The 20,217-nt window shown below is 40.7% G+C and overlaps 1 protein-coding gene across 1 annotated transcript; it reads right to left on the minus strand.

Annotated features, from left to right (window-relative positions):
• Positions 1 to 744: 744 nt before the first annotated feature.
• Ddx3x (DEAD-box helicase 3 X-linked) lies at positions 745 to 14,339 on the minus strand. Its single transcript, XM_050160743.1, has 17 exons — positions 14,178 to 14,339; positions 11,360 to 11,417; positions 10,187 to 10,234; positions 8,910 to 9,042; positions 7,563 to 7,721; positions 7,386 to 7,485; positions 6,990 to 7,125; positions 6,553 to 6,638; positions 6,169 to 6,267; positions 5,900 to 6,060; positions 5,351 to 5,495; positions 4,920 to 5,064; positions 4,577 to 4,758; positions 4,368 to 4,485; positions 3,872 to 4,025; positions 3,473 to 3,612; positions 745 to 3,301 (listed from the first exon to the last, which is right to left on the minus strand). The coding sequence occupies exons 1-17, from the start codon at positions 14,220 to 14,222 to the stop codon at positions 3,222 to 3,224; spliced, it is 1,989 nt and encodes a 662-aa protein (XP_050016700.1). The 5' UTR covers positions 14,223 to 14,339; the 3' UTR covers positions 745 to 3,221.
• Between the last annotated feature and the right edge of the window lie 5,878 nt (positions 14,340 to 20,217).

Here is a 20,217-nt window from a genome sequence, read left to right on the forward strand (position 1 = left end):
AAATTCTGTGTACTGGAAACTATTTGGGGCCAAAAATTAACCTGTACCTCTACAGTACAGGCGTTTATAAGCATTTTGACCAAGAAAATATGGTTCAACTTCGATGTTGAGACTCACAAAACCTGCACTAACATTAATAGCCTGTAACAATTGAACTGTAATGATCTTGCCCCCACGTAGCGATTTACCCATCTGTTAGACTAATACACCTGGACTTTTACCCGACTCATCCTAGCACTGCTCCGCTACCTTCCCTATCAAAATTTTTTTTAAAGATTGACACTGGCTCGGAGGGCATCTGTGAGTTTGAGGCCAGCCTGGTATACAGAGCTGGCTCTAGGACAGCCAAAGGTACACAAAGAAATTCTGTCTCAAAAAACAAAATAAAATGCTTAACAGCACCATTGGTGGTGGTACAACCCTTTAATCGCAGCATTAGAGGGAGGTAGAATCCGGGGCTATACTGAAAAATCCTGTCTTAAAAAAATAAAAAATTAAAAAAATATGCTGGATAACACAAACTACACTAACACATGCATCCTTTTCAAGTTTCATCTCTCTCACACACACACAACCCCATGTACACAGTATTCCAACACTGCTGTATCAAATACATAAGGCAGTTCTGTCTGCAAGAGAAATTTTAAAGAATGGACAACAATCAAGTGACACATTACAATTCAGGCAAGAGCACAACTTTATTTTCACCTCTAAAAGTAAACCACAATTGACAACAACAAAGGAGACTGTGCAGTTCAACTTTTTATTTTAATAAAACCAGAATATGCACAGCACATGCAGTGCTAGCATCTAAACTAATACAATAAGCAACTACTAAAGCTACAGTGACTTGAGGGTCAATCTTTACATTCAGCAAGTTTAAACTCATTTTTGAAACATAACTGAAAATATTGCTTGCTGATATAACTTGCTCAAATGCTATTGCTGAATGTACAAGTCACTGAATATGCCAATACAACAAAGATAACCACATGTTTGAGGATTGCAATGTGCCAGACATTCACTGAAAAAAAAATACAACTAAACAAAACTCACACAACAAACATCTGAGAATCTGGACACTTTGTATCAGTGTTTTGAAGTGTTTCATTAATATCTTAAGACAAGTGTATCAAAACCTTGGCATGATTTAATTTCAAGTCGCCAATTTTGTTTTTACTAACATCAGAAAGTTATGGCTACACCGCCAATGCCGGGTCTGCTTAATTTGACTTAAGAGTTATTATGACTTAACATTAAAAGCTCACACTACCCCGAAATATATAATTTCACGCATACGGTGACATTCAACATTCAAGTGCCAGTGTTTTTGTACTGTCTTTTGGTCAAGTTTCTTTAAACTTTCAAAGAATCACTTTTAGGCTTACAAAAATAAATATTTGTCAAAATGTTCAATAAATATTACATAAAACTAGCAGCAAAAAGTATCTAGAAATCTGTCGTGTGCAAAGTTTTCTTCCCAACTATCATTCCCATGGTCCCAAATAAATTTTAGAATCTAGTCCCATCCCTTTCCTAGACAAGCTGCGTTCAACAATCTCCAAGAGACAAAATAAGATTGGAAGTTTAAGGACACGCACACAAGACATATATATAAAATTCTCTGAATGTGCAATAAAAGAAGTACTTTGTAAAAAGTTATGGGCAAAATGTACAAGGGCCTAAACCTAGACTAATTGAAATAGCACCATAACAAATGACCTCAATACTGTCAAGTGCACCTACTTAATAAAAGTTTTAGAACAAGGCACAATACACTTGAAAATCTATTGCACTTTAGGAAATTTTTGCCGTCTTCCTATGCCACTGTAAAAAGATTGAGCGTTTTGATCACTGCATTCTGGTCACAAAATTAACCCAGAATTCCAAGTGGCATAAGCATTTTAGTGGTGGACAATGCTCATCTTTGGCCAGATTTAGCATAAACAGACTATAAATACAATGGAAACCTATGCAACTAAAACTGACTAAACTGCACTGTAGAGCAGAATTGACACCTTGTGCAGTTATGTACATATTTCCAACCTGTGTGATCTCAGATTTCAGTTTGTTACTCTTCTGGAGCCATTTTTTACAAAGTCTATAGTAAGCCAGTTTAACATCTCAACGCAGCTTGAACAGAGTAATGTAAGTCGGCATTTAAAATAAAGCCTGCTGCATAATTCTTCCTGTTCATCCCATCTTGACCAAAAAACATCAACACTAGCATGCGTTATTAGACCAAAAATCATCCGGAGCCCTAAATGAGGGCTGGTCATTGCTGTGGTCAGCCATTCTACCATTTCAATTTCTTGTATGGCAGGCATTTAAAAAGTCTAAGTAGATGAATTCTCCTAAAAACCTATTTCAAGTTATCAGACCTTTAAACTTTCCCTGTAATAACATGCCCACATTTGGCTAGCTCATAGTTAACGATCTGCCTAAACATTGAAAGAGGAATTGCTGTATTTACTTGCATTAACTTTGAGAACAGTGCTTTGAATGTATGCATGTATTCATACATCACCTCATCATGACTGGAATGGCTTGTTTAAAGACTATTATCAGGTTCTAAATACCTATCCAGGATAGAGTGAGCAAATCAGAACTTTAACTTAATACAGTTTGCCATATTAGAAACTAATCCCATTAATATGCTTCAAGACGTTTGTTGTTTGTTTTCCCCCAATCTGCAAGTATCAAAAAGCCTAATGCAGGCTACCACTTAAGTTTTTTCCTTATATTATTTATGGATGAATCGATGATTCCTGTTAAGTTGTATCACACCTGTGTGCCAAGGTTTGATTTTAGCCCAAGTTCAGTAAATTTATTTTGTCAAAAACAATTGGTATCTTGAGCATTACTGAGCCAACAGGACATCAAAATAAAAAGTTGTCTAAAGTTAAAGGCACAGTACATTAACAAACAAATGATCCTCAGTCACAAAATTATAAATGCAGTTTGGGATAGGGGTAGGCGGGAGGGGAGTTAATCCAAACTACAGCAATGAAGTCTTCAAACCACCTTCGAACAGGGCTGCTGATTGTTCCTTTCATCTTTACTTGTGACCTTGAGCTCCCTTTAAAAAAAAAATTTCAGTGGAGAATCACAGCTGGTAATGTACTGCGAGTTCTTGAAGCTACACAAGGTATAGTCTGGCTAAGTTACATGTGGTTTCCATATTAGCTTGTTTGGCAGGGTGACCTACTTGCAAGGCAGGCTCAGTTACCCCACCAGTCAACCCCCTGGGAGTTATAATTTCCTCCATATCCATCACTGTTGTAAAAGCCTCCATAGCCACCTAGTGAGAGATTTAAAAAGAAAAAAAGAAATTAATTAAGTCATCTATTGTTAAAAACAATCATTTCTTCAGAAGTTATGAAAAGCAATCTAAGTGATGAATTTCCCTGAATGATCTTAATTGTTTAAGATATACTTTAAAAAAATTATATGGATTTAAAACAAATATTACCTCCACCAAATCCTCTGCTACTGCCATGTCCACCTCCACCACTGCGACTGCTGCTTGCGCGGCTGCTGCTGAAGCTGGAACTGCTGGCACCACTACTTTGTCGATAGTCTCTGGCACCAAAGCCTCCACTAAATCGACTGCTGCAGAGGGCAGGGTAAAGATTGAGGTTGGTTGACAGGTAGTAAGGCATTAAACCCAACTCCTATCAAACTTCCTAATAATCAATTTCTAATTTTCTCATCCAAATTCCCTATCTAGTCATACTTTTCCTAAGTGTTTTCAAAAGTGTAAGCATTGATGGGATGACATGTATTTTAAAACACTACTGGGAAATATAAGTATACTTCATGCATTATGTATACGACACACACACACAAAAGAAAAACAAAAAAACCTTACCTCTTAGAGCGTCCACGACTGCTACCCTTGTAGTGGTGTTCGAAAGCCATGTTTTCTAACCAAGATGGCACTTCTTGTTTTGCCTCAACAAGAAGATCCAATAAATCCTTAGTAATGTTTATGTTCCTTTCATTAAAGAATGAAGTGGCAAGACCTAAAACAGTTTCAAAAGGAAAAAATAAATATATTCCAGAAAGGTAACTTACCATTTTTACTTTTCTTATCAAAAATTAAAAAAATATTATGAGCTATTTAATAAATACTGAGTGCATTGTAAGAATATTTAAGACACTATAAAGTTCTAAGGTGGGCATGTGTGGTTATGAACCACCTTTAATCCAGCACTGAAGGCAGCTGGTAGAGAGATTTCTGTTGAGTTCAAGACCAGCCCAGTCTACAGAGTCCCCGTTTCAAACAAAAAATAAAAACAGCTCTTTCCTGTGCATTATCACAATGAATAATAACAACAATCAAGATAAGTGGTAACCACACTTACCAAGGTTTCCTACACGCCCTGTACGACCTATGCGATGTACATATTCTTCAATATCACTAGGCAGGTCAAAATTAATAACATGTTTCACATTTGAAATATCCAGTCCTCTTGCTGCTACCTGAAATATATCTTTTGTTATAAATGGCTCACTAAAAACAAGTATTTAGACACAAACTTGAGAATAAAAATATACAGAGCATTATACATACTGCTGTAGCCACCAGAATCGGGCTTTTTCCTGAGCGGAACTGGTGAAGAGCCTCTTCTCTATCTCTCTGAGAACGGTCTCCATGGATACTGGTACAGGCATATCCTTCATGATATAAGAAATCCTCCAAAGAATCTGCACCCTTTTTGGTCTCCACAAATACTAGGGTCAGGGAATCCTTGCCTAAATTTGAAAATAAAGTGTTTATCACCATTAGTAACTTATACTAAGACAATCAAAATGGACAATTGACACTGTTTTGAATGAGGGAGGAAAAATGATGATATACAAAGTGCTTCTTGTTACATAAGTCTAGATAGAGGTAGAACTCCTCCTAAGTTTACCTGTTGCATTTAGGAGATCAAGCAGAAATGACCGTTTGTCCATTTCCTCCACCCAAACCACTTTTTGTGTGATGTTCTCTGAAGTAGACCCAACTCTTCCTACAGCCAGAAAAATGTATTCATCCAAGAAATCACGGGCCAGCATCTAAAGAAAAAAAAAAGCCATTCTTTAATTTTGCAGTTTTATTACATGTATTTATAAGTGTTCCTGTTGAAAGAAGACAGCTCAAAGGAATTGATTCTTTTTCATCATGTGGCTTATAGGTATTGAATTCAGGTAGCAAACTTTACTCACTGGACCATTTTGCAAGCCCTCCCCAACTCTATATATCCCCCCCCCCATAAACCTCTTATTTTTGCTCAAGTGTGGTGACAAGTAACAAAATACTGAAAAATCTATTGAAATAAGGAAAATAATTGTATAATAGTACCTGTATCTCCTTAGGAAAAGTAGCACTAAACATCATAGTGTGGCGGACACCTTTTGGAGGCATAGTATCTTGTTCAACTATTCTACGTATCTGAGGTTCAAACCCCATATCTAACATCCGGTCAGCTTCATCTAACACCAAGTATCTGTCATGAAAAAAATTAAGATTTTTGAAATCAAAGTAACGTATGGCTTTATCTGCTAGTTAACTTAAATGATATAATCAATGTTATGAATACAGTTATGTAGCAAACAAATGATTCTTGCTAATAGCTTAAATCATTGAAGATCAGAGCTATTTTTTTTTTTACTTTTTTTACACATGTATATGGCACTGCAGGAATAAATTATTCCTCTACCAAGTTGTTCACCAGGTTTGGCAACAAGCACCTGCTGAGCCACCTTCCTGGCCCCTACTTTGGCTTTGGAACTAGTTATTAGCCTACTAAAAACATTAGCTGACTTTTCAACACTGGAATTATGATGAATGAACTTTCTGTAAACCACTTCTAAATCTTTATATATTTAGACAATGCTAACAAATACATACTTGCAGAAGTCTAATCCAATCTTTCCCCTCTCCATCATGTCCACTAGACGTCCTGGAGTAGCTACTAACAAGTGGCATCCACGTTCTAAGTCTCGAATCTGTTGACCAATTTCAGCACCACCATAAACCACACAAGGACGAACTCTAGAGCGGTATGAGAACTATAAACAAAGAAACTCCATCAAATTCAATGTCAAGATTTTTACATGGACATTAAATATTTTATTAGAACCAATGGGAAAGCTATGAATCACTAAATGTGTATTTACTTTTCTGGCTTCCTCATAGATCTGCACTGCCAATTCTCTCGTTGGTGCCAGTACCAAGGAGATTGGGTACTGTTTGCGACGCCCATATCGTCCATTTTCCTAAGAAATAGAAGTTTGTTAATCTGCTTATCAACTTATCACGTAAATTGATCTATAAAAATTTAAATTACCCCTTTAAAAGTTCATTTTCTTTTGTAATGTATATACTATACCATAAAACTTCATTAGGCTAGTCTTAAGCACCATTTGGAAGGCTCAATAGCTAGCGTCCTTCAAGTTTCACAGTAACTCCATGTTTATAAAGAAACATTGTAATTAATTGTAAATACACACAGCTCAAGGACATAGCACTTCCTAGGCCCCATTCCCAGCACTAGGAATTACCTTCATGGCCCTCAGAGCCTCTCCTGGACCATCAGCATAAATCTGACTCAAGATGGGCAAAAGAAATGCTGCAGTTTTTCCAGAGCCTGGGAAAAGAAAGCATGTTCAGTTGACCACAATAAAACTAAACCCCTGCTTACTACTTCTGAATCAACATTGGGAGCTAATTAGCAGTTTTACTTTATGACCAAGCTTCCCAAAAATTTCATATAACCTCTTTAGCTGACTAAATAACAAGACTCAGCAAATTTAGGAACAAACTAAACTTTTTTAAAAAAGGATTTACAGAAAGAATACAGATAATAACAATTTATATTATCACCTATGACTTCTGACACTGCAAACAATAGAATTGAGTATGGCACACAAAACCACAAATACTTATTGTCTATTTCTTACTAGAAAAAGTGTCATTTACTCCTATCCAGTGAACTTACCCGTTTGGGCACAAGCCATCAAGTCTCTCTTTTCCTTGATAATAGGAATAGCATGCTTCTGCACTGGAGTTGGACGAGTATAACGAGTAAGCTCAATGTTTCCCATAATAATTTCTCCCATCTCAACATCACTGAACTGTGAAGAAATTCAATGGCATGAAATAAGTAGAAATGTTATCCAAAGGCACCCTGTTTTATACTAATAAAAATGAAAACAAACAGCAAGTTTAACTTACAATTACTTAAGTTGGGCTTTTATATTTGACACATTCCCTATTTCAGGTAGTAAATTAAGGACAATGGCAACTACATTCAACTAATGTTTCTCTTTACACAAACTCTAATGTATAGCTAGTTATGTATGTTTCTCTGTAGTTTAATAGGGTAAGTACTTACACTTTCAATATGTGGAGGACAGTTGTTGCCTGTTGCTTCGACTGGAATGTCATCGTATTTCTCAAAGTTAATCCCAGTATTGCCTCCAGAAAAGAGTTCCCTAAAATAAAGATTGGTAAATTTACATGTACTACCCAGTGAGAGACCTCATCAAAATTGCACACTTCAAAATCTTACTGTTCCAAGCGTTCACTGGGCGGGAGTGGTTTTGACCAGTCATCTTCATCTGATTTGTCACACCAGCGACTGTTTCCACCTCTTTCAAATTTGCCAAAGCCACTTCTGTCTCCACGACTGCCAATGCTATCATAGTCTCCCCGTCCGCGATCATCAAACCTGAGTACCAAAAGTAATAATTAGAATCGTAACCATCATCAGATCATATTACTACTACAGAAAACTTTCTCATATAGAGGAACTGATCAACTACAAGATGTCAACAGTTCAATTGTTTTATTCTTATTGATAAACCAGATTCTATCATTTTTAAAAATCAGTATCTTCCTTTATTCTTAGAGCCATGAGGCCTAATCTTGCCTCATACATTCTATCATTAAGAATTAAGGTTTTACTGCCCCTTTCTGAAGAGAAAGGGAAGAGTGGATGTGGGGGGAAAGAGGGGAGGTGGAGGGTAAGGACTGGAGAGGAAACTGTTCAGGAATGAATGACTTAAGACTTTAATGACATTACATGCCTTTAATCCCAGGAGGCAGGCAGATATCTCTAAGTTTGAGACCAGCTTCCTCGTCCACAGAATGAGTTCCAGGACGGCAGAGGCTACACAGAGAAACTCTTATCTGGGGGGGGGGGGGGAATTAATTAAAAATTTTTAATTGGCAGCCGGGAGCTGGGCGGTGGTGGTACATGCCTTCAATCCCAGCACTCAGGAAGAAGAAAGAGGCAGGCAGGTCTCCGAGTTTGAGGCCAACCTGGTCTACAAGAGCTAGTTCCAGGACAGGCTTCAAAGCTACAGTAAAACTGTCTTGAGAAAAAAAAAATTGGCATATAGCCCTTACCATAAGTGTACAAATGTATTTGTAGTAAAGTTTTATAAATAAAGGAAAAGCACCTCAAACACCAATTGCTCAGGTTATGCTATGATGCCACTTGAGATAATTCATGTGGGACAGGTTAAGTAAAAATCCCTGCCTGAAAAAAAGTGTTTAATTTTGAGGCCTCTCTGCCAAAAATCTGGATACAGGAGACTAACCACAGCTATTATTAGACACATGGGGTCAGCTCACCATACTTTTATAAAGGTGTTTTAAAAAAAAGCCTATTCATTAGGAAATTACCTTTTAAATAGGTAAAATAAAACTAGAGAAATAAAAAAAACTGACTTCTTTTTTGGACTTGTACTTTTTTGTATCTATGTAATATGTTTAATCTTGCAGCTAAGAAAATGTAGTAAGTAGACAAATTCCCAACATCCACTTTTACTCTGATTGTCAGGGTAAAGATAGCATATAAATGGTAAAATTCCTAAATGACAAAAGTATATACATGTAAAGGGATTTCACTTACCTTCCCCTTGATCCACTTCCACGATCACTGAAGAAACTGGACTTCCCTCTTGAATCACCCCGGGATCCAAAACTACTGTAAGCATCCTTATCTTTACTAGAACTCCACCCTGAACTGTCTTTGTCATAGAATCCTAAAAATAAAAAACAAACCCACCACAAACTCAAAAGAATCCAATTAACAAAGACTCAAGTTTTCTTAATTTAAAGCCCAAAGACTCTTATTTTACTGGTATCAAACACCAATGTAAATATTTTAGTGGCAGCACCAGAAAGTAGCTAAGACCAGTTGTATCTAAAGTCTCTGATTCTCTCCACTATAAAGTACTGTGTCGCAGATCATGCAATCTGTCAGGCTAGGAATATTTTGGATGAATACCATCTCCAGAGGTCAACAGTTTTGCTTGTACCAAGATGACTACGGTGCTGTCTTCCATTATATAATGTATTAACTTCCATTTACTTTACAGGTGTGAATGAATTTACAAAGAAACAGCCACTATAGTTTTCAATTAGCATTGTCAAGATTATTTGCTTTATTTTTCAGTTCCAATATCAAAAATGAAAGAACAATGCTTTATACACATGAATCACACTACGATGGTATTATTTTAGTGCTTTATTTAAAGTTTAAGAATATGAACTCAGAAACACCCTCCCCCCATATGCTCCTAGTATAAAGTCAAATGTAAATATTTAAGTGGGGATCCCCAAAAGACAGGCAGATTTAAGACAAGTAGGGTTGACTAGTTTCAATGACACTTAGTCAGCATTTACGAGTTACTTTCCTCCTGCCTTCATCTCTACCATTACTGAGTCATGTGCTTTCACTAACAATCAAGAATTTAATTGCTTCTGCAGATCTCTTCCAGTTGTAAAATTCAAGATCCTGCTTCTTTCTACAATAAAGAGTTCTTGTTCATTTCACATCAGACAACCATTCCCAAATCATTAAAATGTGTCCTAAGTCCATCTTCATTTTGTCATATGCTAAGACAATACCAGCTTACTATTTCCATAGTTTGTATTATACAATATGTAACTAATTAGAACAGATTAAGAGACTAATTATACAAAAACCACGACACCGAAGACAAATTTTCCATGGTGAAACATCAGTTAAGGTTTTTCAAAGTTAGTAAGCCCCAGTATTTTAAATCAATATCCTGGTAGAAATGTATAGGCCTTACAAGTTGTTTTGTTTTCCCTAGGTTTTGACCAATTTCTAAAGAATCAAGAATTAGATTTTTACCAAACTGGTGTTAAGGGCTCACTCACCTTTAGTAGCTTCTCTGTTCCTTAAATGAGGAGGAATATAGCGTCCTTCTGTAAGAACATAAATAAAAATGTCATATACCTTCACAATAAAGCTTTTCATCAAACCCCTATTAAAAAACAATAAAACATTCCTAACAAATTTAAAGAGTTGGTAAGTAAGATCTGATTTTAAATCAGGAATATGCCTGTAATCCTAGCTAAGGGAGGGCAGAAAGATCATCTCTAGTTTAAGGCCACCCTAACTACAGAAACTTTGTCTCCAGAAGAAAAAAGTCACTTTAAGCCTAGCAGTTAGACTGGGTGTGGTGATGCACACTTAATCCCAAAAGAGGCAAGTGGATCTCTGAATGAGGCCACTGTGGTCTACATGGTGAATACCAGAATAGTCATGGCTTTGTAGAGACCCTGTATCAAAACAAATGAGAGGGACCCCTAATAGTTAACTGGCAACTAGTAGTTTTTAGCCTAATTTTCTTTGTACTTCTGGATTAAGATCTGTTAGGATGATAATCAAAAAGATTCTAAACCTGCCCCCCCCCAAAATAAAGAAAAGAAAACCCCATGAAATTTAAAACATGTAGCTAGGTAAACTTGCACCATTTACATGCCAGGCGGTGGTGGCGCACGCCTTTAATACCATCACTTGAGAGGCAGAGGCAGGCGGATCTCAGTGAGTTTGAGGCTGCTCTGGTCTACCAAGCAAGTTTGAGGACAGCCAGGGTATCATACAGAGAAATCCTGTCTCGAAAAACCAAACAGTATTTTACTAGGTGAGATGAAACCTAAACTGAAATACTGTCTGAGAAATAAACCACAAAAATCAACTTCAATACTTAAGCTAACTAAAGTACCAGACTCAAGAAAAACAGTGCATATTATATACACCTAAACACCAACAGGGCACCCCTGTACATACATGCATAAAATGTTCCCCATAGCAACTAAAAAGATTCTTTTTGGCAATGACATAGATGGAAGACAGGACCTTGCATATGCTATTCAAGGAAGGACTTGATCACTGACCTACATACCTTATAGCTTATAACCTACCTACTTTGTAACTTCCAGCCAGTGAAAGCACATTTTAACAGTGTTCATTAAATTTTAACATTCAAGGAATTATTAAGCTATCTAGTGCTGACATTCAATGTGCCCATAAAATGTTTTACTTACTGCTTGCTGTACTTCCTCCAGTCTGATTATCTGAGGAGTTCAGGTCTAGGCCAGCAAACTAGAAGAAAACCAGATTGTTTTTAGTCTTCATGCTGAATGAAATACACTAAAGGAGCTAACTGTGCCTTCTACTCCGTTTTCTAGTCCCACACTCAAGGTTGCCCCATGGAGCCCATTAGCTATTAAGAAAATTTAACATGTGAGCCCAAAAGCACATTTTCCCATAGTAAAAGCTCCTCATTTGATAAAACTTAGTTACGCTGAAGCTCAAAAATTTGGCCAGGGCATGGCTGCACTTGCACTTGTAACCCCAGTATTCAAGTGGCTAAAACAGGGTCATTAAGTACTCAACAACTGCAGTTCAAGGAGATCCACTGCTTTCTTCTGGCCTCCAAGGACATCCTGGTACAACATGCATACAGGCAGACACACAAAAAATAAAAACAATTTTTAAAAAGAAAAAGTTTGAGGTCAGGTAGCCAAACAAAACGGTTTTAAAATATTAAATAGGTGCTCAGAACACATTTTTTATGTTTCTAAATGCCACCAACTTTCTATTTGCTATTACTTTAAACCTAAAAGCACAAAAAGGAAAATTTCCAAACTATTTAGTTCCTTATTCGCAAATATATTAAATTGGGATAGCACTACATAAAAGCAAAATTTGGCAATGCGCTCACCACTAAACTCTATGTTGAAGCAAAACTGAAATAATTCCTATTCTCCCATTTAACTATATAAGCTCACAGAACCAGTCATCAGTTGTCTGATGTTTTTACTAAAGAAAATTTAACTAGCTTCAACCTTCCAAGTCTACCGTCTGTTTATACTGGAAACTCAAAAGCTTCAAGATTCTACAAAAATGCTACATGCTATCTTCACGAGCTTTTTAAAACGTTTTTAAAATTTTAATTGCATACTTTGATATGTGTATGCCTGCTAGAGTTCTAGAGTGGGGTGGACATCTCACCCTGTCGCCTTGGCTAACTTCGAACTCCTATAGATAGGCCAGGCTGGTCTTGAACTCAAGAGATCCTGCCTATGCTGGGTCCCGGACATCAAACTGAGGCAGGCGTCTTTACCTTCTGCACCCTATTGTCGATTTACCTAACCATTAAACCGCAAATGAAAAGAAACCCCCCCTCAAAAAAAAAGCCAGGAAATATTGAACTACTACATTTTTAGTATACATTTAGTTCATAAATTTGTGCTTAAAGTTCAGTGACACTGGCTAACTATTACTGCAGTCACTGAAAACTAAAAGCAACTGTAACCTCATTTCTATTAGCAAAAATGTTGTCAAATGTTACAGTACTTGTAACATTTGGCAACATTAATCTAATACGCAACAAAGTTGCCAAATGCACTCTTGGTAGTCTTCACAAACTTGAACGACCCGGAATCCCTAAATTTTAAGTTTAAATCGTTGCAAATTTACGAAAGGCTCTTGGAAATATAATCATTTAGACGGAATATGTTAAAACTAGGGAGAACCTCTACCCTTGACACCAGGCGGTGCTCTTGTTTTCTTTTTAATCTATGCAACCGTAAAGTTACAATGTCACAACAGCGAAGAGTTACTGTAGCGGGTCACTAGCGCAGGTCGCACATCCTCACCTCTGCCTCTTAAACCTAGAAAGGGAATCTCCATTAAGGAATCAGACACTCGGCCTATGTATACCAATTATACTTCAACGGCGGCAACAAGTCAACAACAAAACTGTTGCCATATTCTGGGCATTTTGCCTCTGGATGATGCCAATTGGGTCCTCCCCTGCGCCTAGGAAAAGCCCGGGGAGCCGGGTTCGGAGCTCCGCGGCCGGATCCTGGCCGAAGGCTGAGCAAGGACCGCGCCGGGTGGCTCGCGTCACCGCCAAGCCCGGCGCCAGTGCGCACGCAGCGGCCCCGGCCTCCCTCCCCCCCCCCGCCCAATCCGCCCTGAAATTTCTGCGTCACAAAACTTTCCACTCGGGAACCGCGGCCTCCCATGCCGAAACGCACCGGGCCCGCGGTGGCCAAGAACCCCGGCTGAAAAGCTCCCGAGCACGCTGGCGGGCAGGGCAGGAGGAGGGGGGCGCATCGCACAGCCAGCCTGCGCCACACAAAGGAGGCCGCCGCCATTAGCCCGCGCACAGGCCAGCCCCCTCCCCCCGCGGCGCCCCCTCCCACATTCCAGCGCCGCGCGGCCCCTCGGCTAACCCGCGCGCCGCCGCCGACTCCCGGGGTTAAAAGCGCGGCCACGGGAGCCGTGGAGGTCGAAAGCCCTAGAAATCCGAGGCCAAACAAAGCTACCCACCTCCGCCAGCGCGCCACCACGCGCAGTCCCCTCCCTCCCCCACCCCCCGCGGGTCACTAATCAACTAGGGTGCGCGCGCGCCCACAAGAGCGCGCCCCCTCCCCCTCAGCTTGCCTGCGCGCGCTCGCACGCTCGCTCTCGCTTTCTTGTTCTCTCTCTCTCTCTCTCTCTCTCTCTCTCTCTCTCTCTCTCTCACACACACACACACACACACACACAAACACTCTCTCTTGCTCGCTCTAGCGTGCGCGCGCATACACACACACACACATACACACGCACACAAAAGCCGCCATTGTGCTCGGGCCGGGGACAATACCCCGAACCGAGCCGAGCCGGGCTGGAGGAGCAGCCGGCACTAGCACTCCCCGCGACCATCCAGTCCCTCCGGAGCCCCTAGAGAGTGCCACCCGGAGCCCCGAGCCACCGGGGGCAACGGGAAGGAAAAAGCAGAACTTAGAGCTGCGCCACAAGGCAGGCTAGGTCCGGGGAGCGCCTGCTGCAGGGACCGCGGCGGCTCACCTGCTGGTCCAGCCCGAGCGCATTTTCCACTGCCACATGACTCATCCCTGAAGAGTACCGAAAATTCGGAGTATTCCGCTGCTGAGCAAATGCTGAGCAAACGCCGGCTGCACCGCACAGACCCTCTCACGGGAGAACTGCGGCTTTGAAGCGCACCGCGCGGCCACCGAGCTTATATACCAACTGGGAGGGCCACTACGTCAGCACGTAAGACCTACGCCCTCCTCCCAGGAGGCGGGCCCTGCAGTTAGGATGTCTGCCCAGTTACCGAGCTACCGTGCGTCCCTCGTCTTCTTCCCGTGAGATTTCCTAGTCAGTCCAGTTAGCTCTCTTGTCCGTGCTTAGTGAACCCCGCGATAAAGGCTGTTCTGCTCCTCTGGGATTGCGTCCCCTATTCTCCGCTGGTACCCTAAACTTAGTGTTTTCTCGAGATCTCGCGAGAAATCATCGCCAGCCGTCCTCTAGCAATGAGGCCCTAATATTGAAAGTAGGCCTATTTACTGTGTCTTCCCCCTGTGCACCTAATTTTCACCTTTCTTTCTAGTACCCTTCCTTTCCTCTCAGTCCCTGGCCTTGAAAATGGTGTAGTGGGCTTTGTCTGGCCTGCTGCGCCTTTGCTCTTTCCGGTGCACGTTTTCCGGAGGGCAGTGAAAATTGGGACCGGGAATGGGGGGTCACGTGACCGTGGGTGTCCAGCGCGGTGGCCATTTTGTGAGGAAGAGAAACTGAATTGACTAGTGCTGGGAAACGGAGGGAGGGGTGAGAAAACGGGGCGGAGGGGGGAGGAGGAGGGAAAGATCGAGGGAAAAGGAAAGTGGTTGGGGAAAGGAGAAAGGTGGAAGGATGGTGACCCGTCCGCCAGAGCAGGGCATGAAGGGGCTGTGCGATTGCTGGAGGCTTCTTAGCGCCGTTGCCTAGGTAGCGGGTACGCCACCCACACATTTCCGCTATGAAGGAACAATGAGACTATCTCACGCGAATCTAGAGCCGGCAATCCGGAACCCCGAGCCTCCGCTAGTCTGTGGGTCATTGAAGGGCCCTGTGTCCTTCCGCGGGGCACTCGAGGCTCCCTGCCGATGGCTGCTGGCACAACAAGGGCCCCGGAGGTTTCGAACAACTTTCCTAGGACCCTGGGATGTCCAGGGTGTGTGGCTGGCCACTATCTGCGCCTGCTGGAGGAGCTGGGAGGGATGATCCCCCCTCAGGCTACAGTGGAAAGGAATAGGAAGAAAAAGGGGGCTGTCATCAGAGGGGCATCTTCTGGTGAACCCCCTCTTCTAGGCAGACCACGAGTCTCAGCTTCAAAAACACAGACCTTAAACAACAAAATCAGCCGGGCGGTGGTGGTGCACGCCATTAATCCCAGAACTCAGGAGGTACAGACTGTGCGATCTCTGTGAATTCAAGGCCAGCCTGATCTACTGGGCGAGTTCCAGGACAGGCTCCAAAGCTACAGAGAAACCCTGTCTCGAAAAACAAAACAAACAAAACAACAACAACAAAAAAGTCATCGGCTTTCAGGCAATGGCCACACATATACAGGTTACCCAAAACCTACCCTCTTCTGACCCTCAGCTAAAAAACACAGAACTCTCCACCATCCCCCAAGAGGCCTTCTGCTGCCAGAATTCAAATAACAAGTTCTTATCATATAATTTATAACACACAAGTCCTCTACTTTTCCAGTTTTTAAAATTGAAACCGAACTTCTAAAGAGATACAGGAATAATAAAGCAATCCCCCAGGCAAGTTGCTTTTCAACTTCGGTTCTCAATTTTTCTCATCTTTAAGAGTCCTCTAGAGTACAAAACCCTGTTGCTTTAAAAATACTCATTTGTGTAACAATTGGGGGAGGTTTCTTTTGTTCTGGTTGAAGTTGCACTGGCAATATTTTATGCTTACAGCAAAAAACTTTGTTTCTTGGTAAACCAATGAGTTTATTGGGTTTACTTAGTGGTGCTGTAACTATTTTTTAAACATTTTTTTGTTTGTTTTGTTTTTGTTTTGGGGGTTTTGGAGACACGGTTTCTCTGGTAACAGCCGTGGTTGTCCAGGAACTTGCTTTGTAGACCAGGTTGGCCTACAAGGAGCTCCGCCTGCTTCTGTCTCCCATGTGCCGGGATTATAGGCATTGGCAACCACTGCCCGACACTTAACACTTTTAAAATATACTGAAGTAAAAACTCGGAGTTATTACAACTAGGTTTGTTACAGTGTAAAAAACAAAAAGCTTAAACTCAAGTTCTTCAGCTTGTAAGAAAAAAAAGCACAGTGAGGAACCATTTTACACTGAAAATGCTTTAAAACAAACAAAGAGGAAGGATTTTTACATAGACCGTTGGTGTGAATGTGATGTGTGTAATATCCTGTATTATAGTATGGACTAATCTCCCCAAAATAAAAGGAATAAAAATAGGACTATCATGACATCCAGGCATCCATTTAGACATATTAAGTAAGCCATAAATAAAGTAGAATACATTTAAAAAACAGACATCTGCCGGGCGGTGGTGGCGCACGCCTTTAATCCCAATGCTCGGGAGGCAGAGGCAGGCGGATCTCTGTGAGTTCGAGGCCAGCCTGGTCTGCAAAAGCTAGTTCCGCGACAGGCACCAAAGCTACAGAGAAACCCTGTCTCGAAAAACAAAAATAAATAAATAAAAATAAAATAAAAAACAGACATCTAAAACATGTATTTTAAATATTCCTTGTAACCATACTGAAATAACAAATTATAGATACTACAATTAAATTTATTACACAGTTTCAAAAAGCATAACCTAATTGTAATATCCAAACCAAATGATGTAATAAAACAATGTATTAGCTCTAGAAGTCCTAGCTAGAGCAATAAGACAACTAAAGGAGATCAAGGGGGATACAAATTGGAAAGAAAGAAGTCAAAAGTAGCTTTATTTGCAGGTGATATGACAGTATTATGACTTGGGGTTTCTTTCTGTTTTTAATGACTTAGGATTTCTATTGCTGCAATGAAACACCATGACCAAAAAGCAAGTTGGGTAGGAAAGGGGTTTATTTGGCTGACACTTCCATATCCATTTATCATCAAAGGAAGTCAGGACAGGAACTCAAACAGGGCTGGAATCTGGATGCAGGAACTGATGCAGAGGCCATTAACGGGTCTGCTTACTGACTTACTCCTCATGGTATGTTCAGCCTGCTTTCTTATAGAGTCTAGGCCTGCCACCCAGGGGGTGGCACTACTCACAATGGACTGTGTCCTCCCCATCACATGTTCAATCTTCTGAAGCTCTTTTCTTTTTTTTTTTTTTTTTTTTTTGGAAACAAGGTTTCTCTGTATATCAGTCTTGGCTGTCCTGAAACTCCCTTTGTAGACCAGACTGGCCTCAAACACACTGAGATCTGTTTGTCCCTGCCTCCCAAGTGCTGGAACTAAAGATATGAGCCACCATCGCCAGGCTATAGGCATTTTCCTCCTCTTGGATGACTAGACTATAGTTTTATCAAGTTGACATAAATCTAGGCAGTACAGTATACATAAGTGCCTCTAAAATTCTACAGAGAACTACTGCAGCTGATGAACATTTTCAGCAAAGTAAGGGCCTACAAAATTAACTTACAAAAATCAGCAGTCTTCATATATACAAATAATAAACTGAAAAAGAAATCAGGGAAATAGCACCTTTCACAATAGCCTTAGATAATACAAAATATCTTGGGGTAGCTCGCACTAAGGAAGTGAAAGACTTGTATGATAAAAACTTTGAGATATTGAAGAAAAAAAAACAGGAAAAGGTATCAGATGGTGGAAGGAGGATTAGTATAGTAAAATTAGCCATTCTACCAAAAGAAATACAAACATTAAATGTAATACCCACCAAAACCACACACATTTATGGACACCTGATTTTTGATAAAGAAGCCAGAAAGACCAACAGTAAAAAGAAAGCACCTTCAACAAATGGCGCTGGTCACCGGGCGGTGGTGGCACACGCCTTTAATCCCAGCACTCGGAAGGCAGAAGCAGGCGGATCTCTGTGAGTTCGAGACCAGCCTGGTCTACAAGAGCTAGTTCCAGGACAGGCTCCAAAACTACAGAGAAACCCTGTCTCGAAAAACAAAACAAAAAAAAATGGCGCTGGTCAAATTGGATGAGTGCATGTAGAAAAACCCAAATAGACACATACTTAACCACCATTCACAAAACTCAACTACAAATGGGTCAAAAATAGCAACACAAAGCAGATACACTGTTACAGGAGATTTATCTATATTGTTGCCCAGAGACCACCAATAGAGTCGGGCCTTGGTTTGGAGGATGAGGCCCATATTCAGTGGACTAGGGTAGATCATAGAGTTTTCTGGTAGACTCAAAGGAGATAGACAAATAGACAAATACGGAGAGCCCAAAGGAGTTGAGTTAGCCCTTTTGAATGGGGAAGCTTGGAGGGTAGTGGTCACTGTTCATTTTCTCTGTGAATCTATCAAGTTTTACCCTAATATCTGACTCCAAATCATTTTTATTAATAAAAAAATTTAAAAAAATCATATACACTGAACCTGATAGAATAGTTAGTGGGGAATATTCTTGGATTCATTGGCACAAGAGAAGGCTTTCTGAACAAAAACTGCTAGCATAGGCACTAAAATCAACAATTAATAAACATGCCAGGCGGTGGTGGCGCACGCCTTTAATCCCAGCAAGCAGGTGGATCTCTGTGAGTTCAAGGCCAGCCTGGTCTACAACAGCTAGTTCCAGGACAGGAACCAAAAAAGCTACTCCCCCCCCCAAAAAAAATTAATAAACAGGACATCATGAAAAAAATAAAACAATGTATTAAAGTAGGGTGATGGTGACACATGCCTTTAATCTCAGCACTTGGGAGACAGAGGCAGGTGCATCTCCTGAGTTCTAGGCCAACCTGGTCTACAGAGTGGGTTCCATGACAGCCAGGGCTACACAGAGAAATCCTGTCTGGATAAGCAAAAACAAAAAAATAAAAAATAAAATGTAAAAGAACAATGTAATTAAGTTATATATTAAGAGGCAGAGAGATGGTTCAAGGATTAAGCACAGGTCTTCCATTTTCACCACATAGCTCAGGTGATTCACAGCCCTTGCAACTCCAGCTCCAGGATATCTGATGCCTTCGGGCCTCCTGGGTACCCACACTCTCATGCACATGCCCCCACCCAGACAGGCATACACATAATTTAAGTTACATATTAAAACAAGCAAAATCTGGGCATTCTGGAAAGATGGCTCGGAGGTTAAGAGAATTGGATGCTCTTGCAGAGAACCTGGGTTTGATTTCCAACAGCCACATGATGTCTCACAACCATTCCTAACTCCAGTTCCAGGAGATCCACTGCCCTTTTCTGACCTCAGACAGCAGGCATACACATAGTAGACATACATGCAGGCAAAACACTCATAGTTTTTTTTATTGAAAATCAGTTGTGGTGGTACATGCCTTCCATCCCAGCACTCAGGAGGCAGAAGCAGGGAGATATCTGTGAGTTCAAGTCCAGCCTGGTCTACAGAGTCAGACCCAGACTCAAAAACTAAAGTAAAATAATATAATTTGGTACTGGATAGATAATTCAGCAATTAAGAGAACTTACTGCTCTTGCAGAGGACCCAAGTTGGGATCCCAGAAACCACACCTTGCTGCTCACAACTGTGAATAACTTTATTTACAGGGGATTGTAGCACAAATAATAGAAACTCAGATACAAATACTGGTTTCAAGCCGAAAGATCAGAGAAGCAAAGCAACCAAGCTACTAGAGAGCTCTTACCTCTATGAAATCTTCAGACTGAAAAGAGAGCAAGTTCCTGTCTCCTCCTACCTTATATTCCTCTTTAGTGCTGTGATTAAAGGCATGCACCACCATCGCCAGGCTTTTATGGCTAATTAATGTCGCTGCTGGGATTAAAGGTGCGTGCCACCACTGCCTGTGTATTTCTTAGAACACAGATAATATACCATTATAGGGGATTCAGTGCTTTCTTCTGGCTTCCAAGGGCACAGCATGCATGTAGTATATATGCAGAT

Source organism: Alexandromys fortis, unplaced genomic scaffold, assembly GCF_014885135.2.
Source record: "Alexandromys fortis isolate MF-2015 unplaced genomic scaffold, M_Fortis_MF-2015_v1.1 scaffold_83, whole genome shotgun sequence".
Classification (NCBI taxonomy): domain Eukaryota; kingdom Metazoa; phylum Chordata; class Mammalia; order Rodentia; family Cricetidae; genus Alexandromys; species Alexandromys fortis.

What these genes read in the sequence shown, in the direction of transcription:
- Ddx3x (XM_050160743.1), bottom strand. Translation starts at nt 14,222, where the DNA reads ATGAGTCATGTGGCAGTGGAAAATGCGCTCGGGCTGGACCAGCAG. An exon ending in GATGGCTTGTGCCCAAACGG is followed by an intron (nt 6,639 to 6,989) that starts GTAAGTTCACTG and finishes TTCTTTTCCCAG; the next exon opens with GCTCTGGAAAAACTGCAGCA. An exon ending in AGGGCGTGTAGGAAACCTTG is followed by an intron (nt 4,026 to 4,367) that starts GTAAGTGTGGTT and finishes AAACTGTTTTAG; the next exon opens with GTCTTGCCACTTCATTCTTT.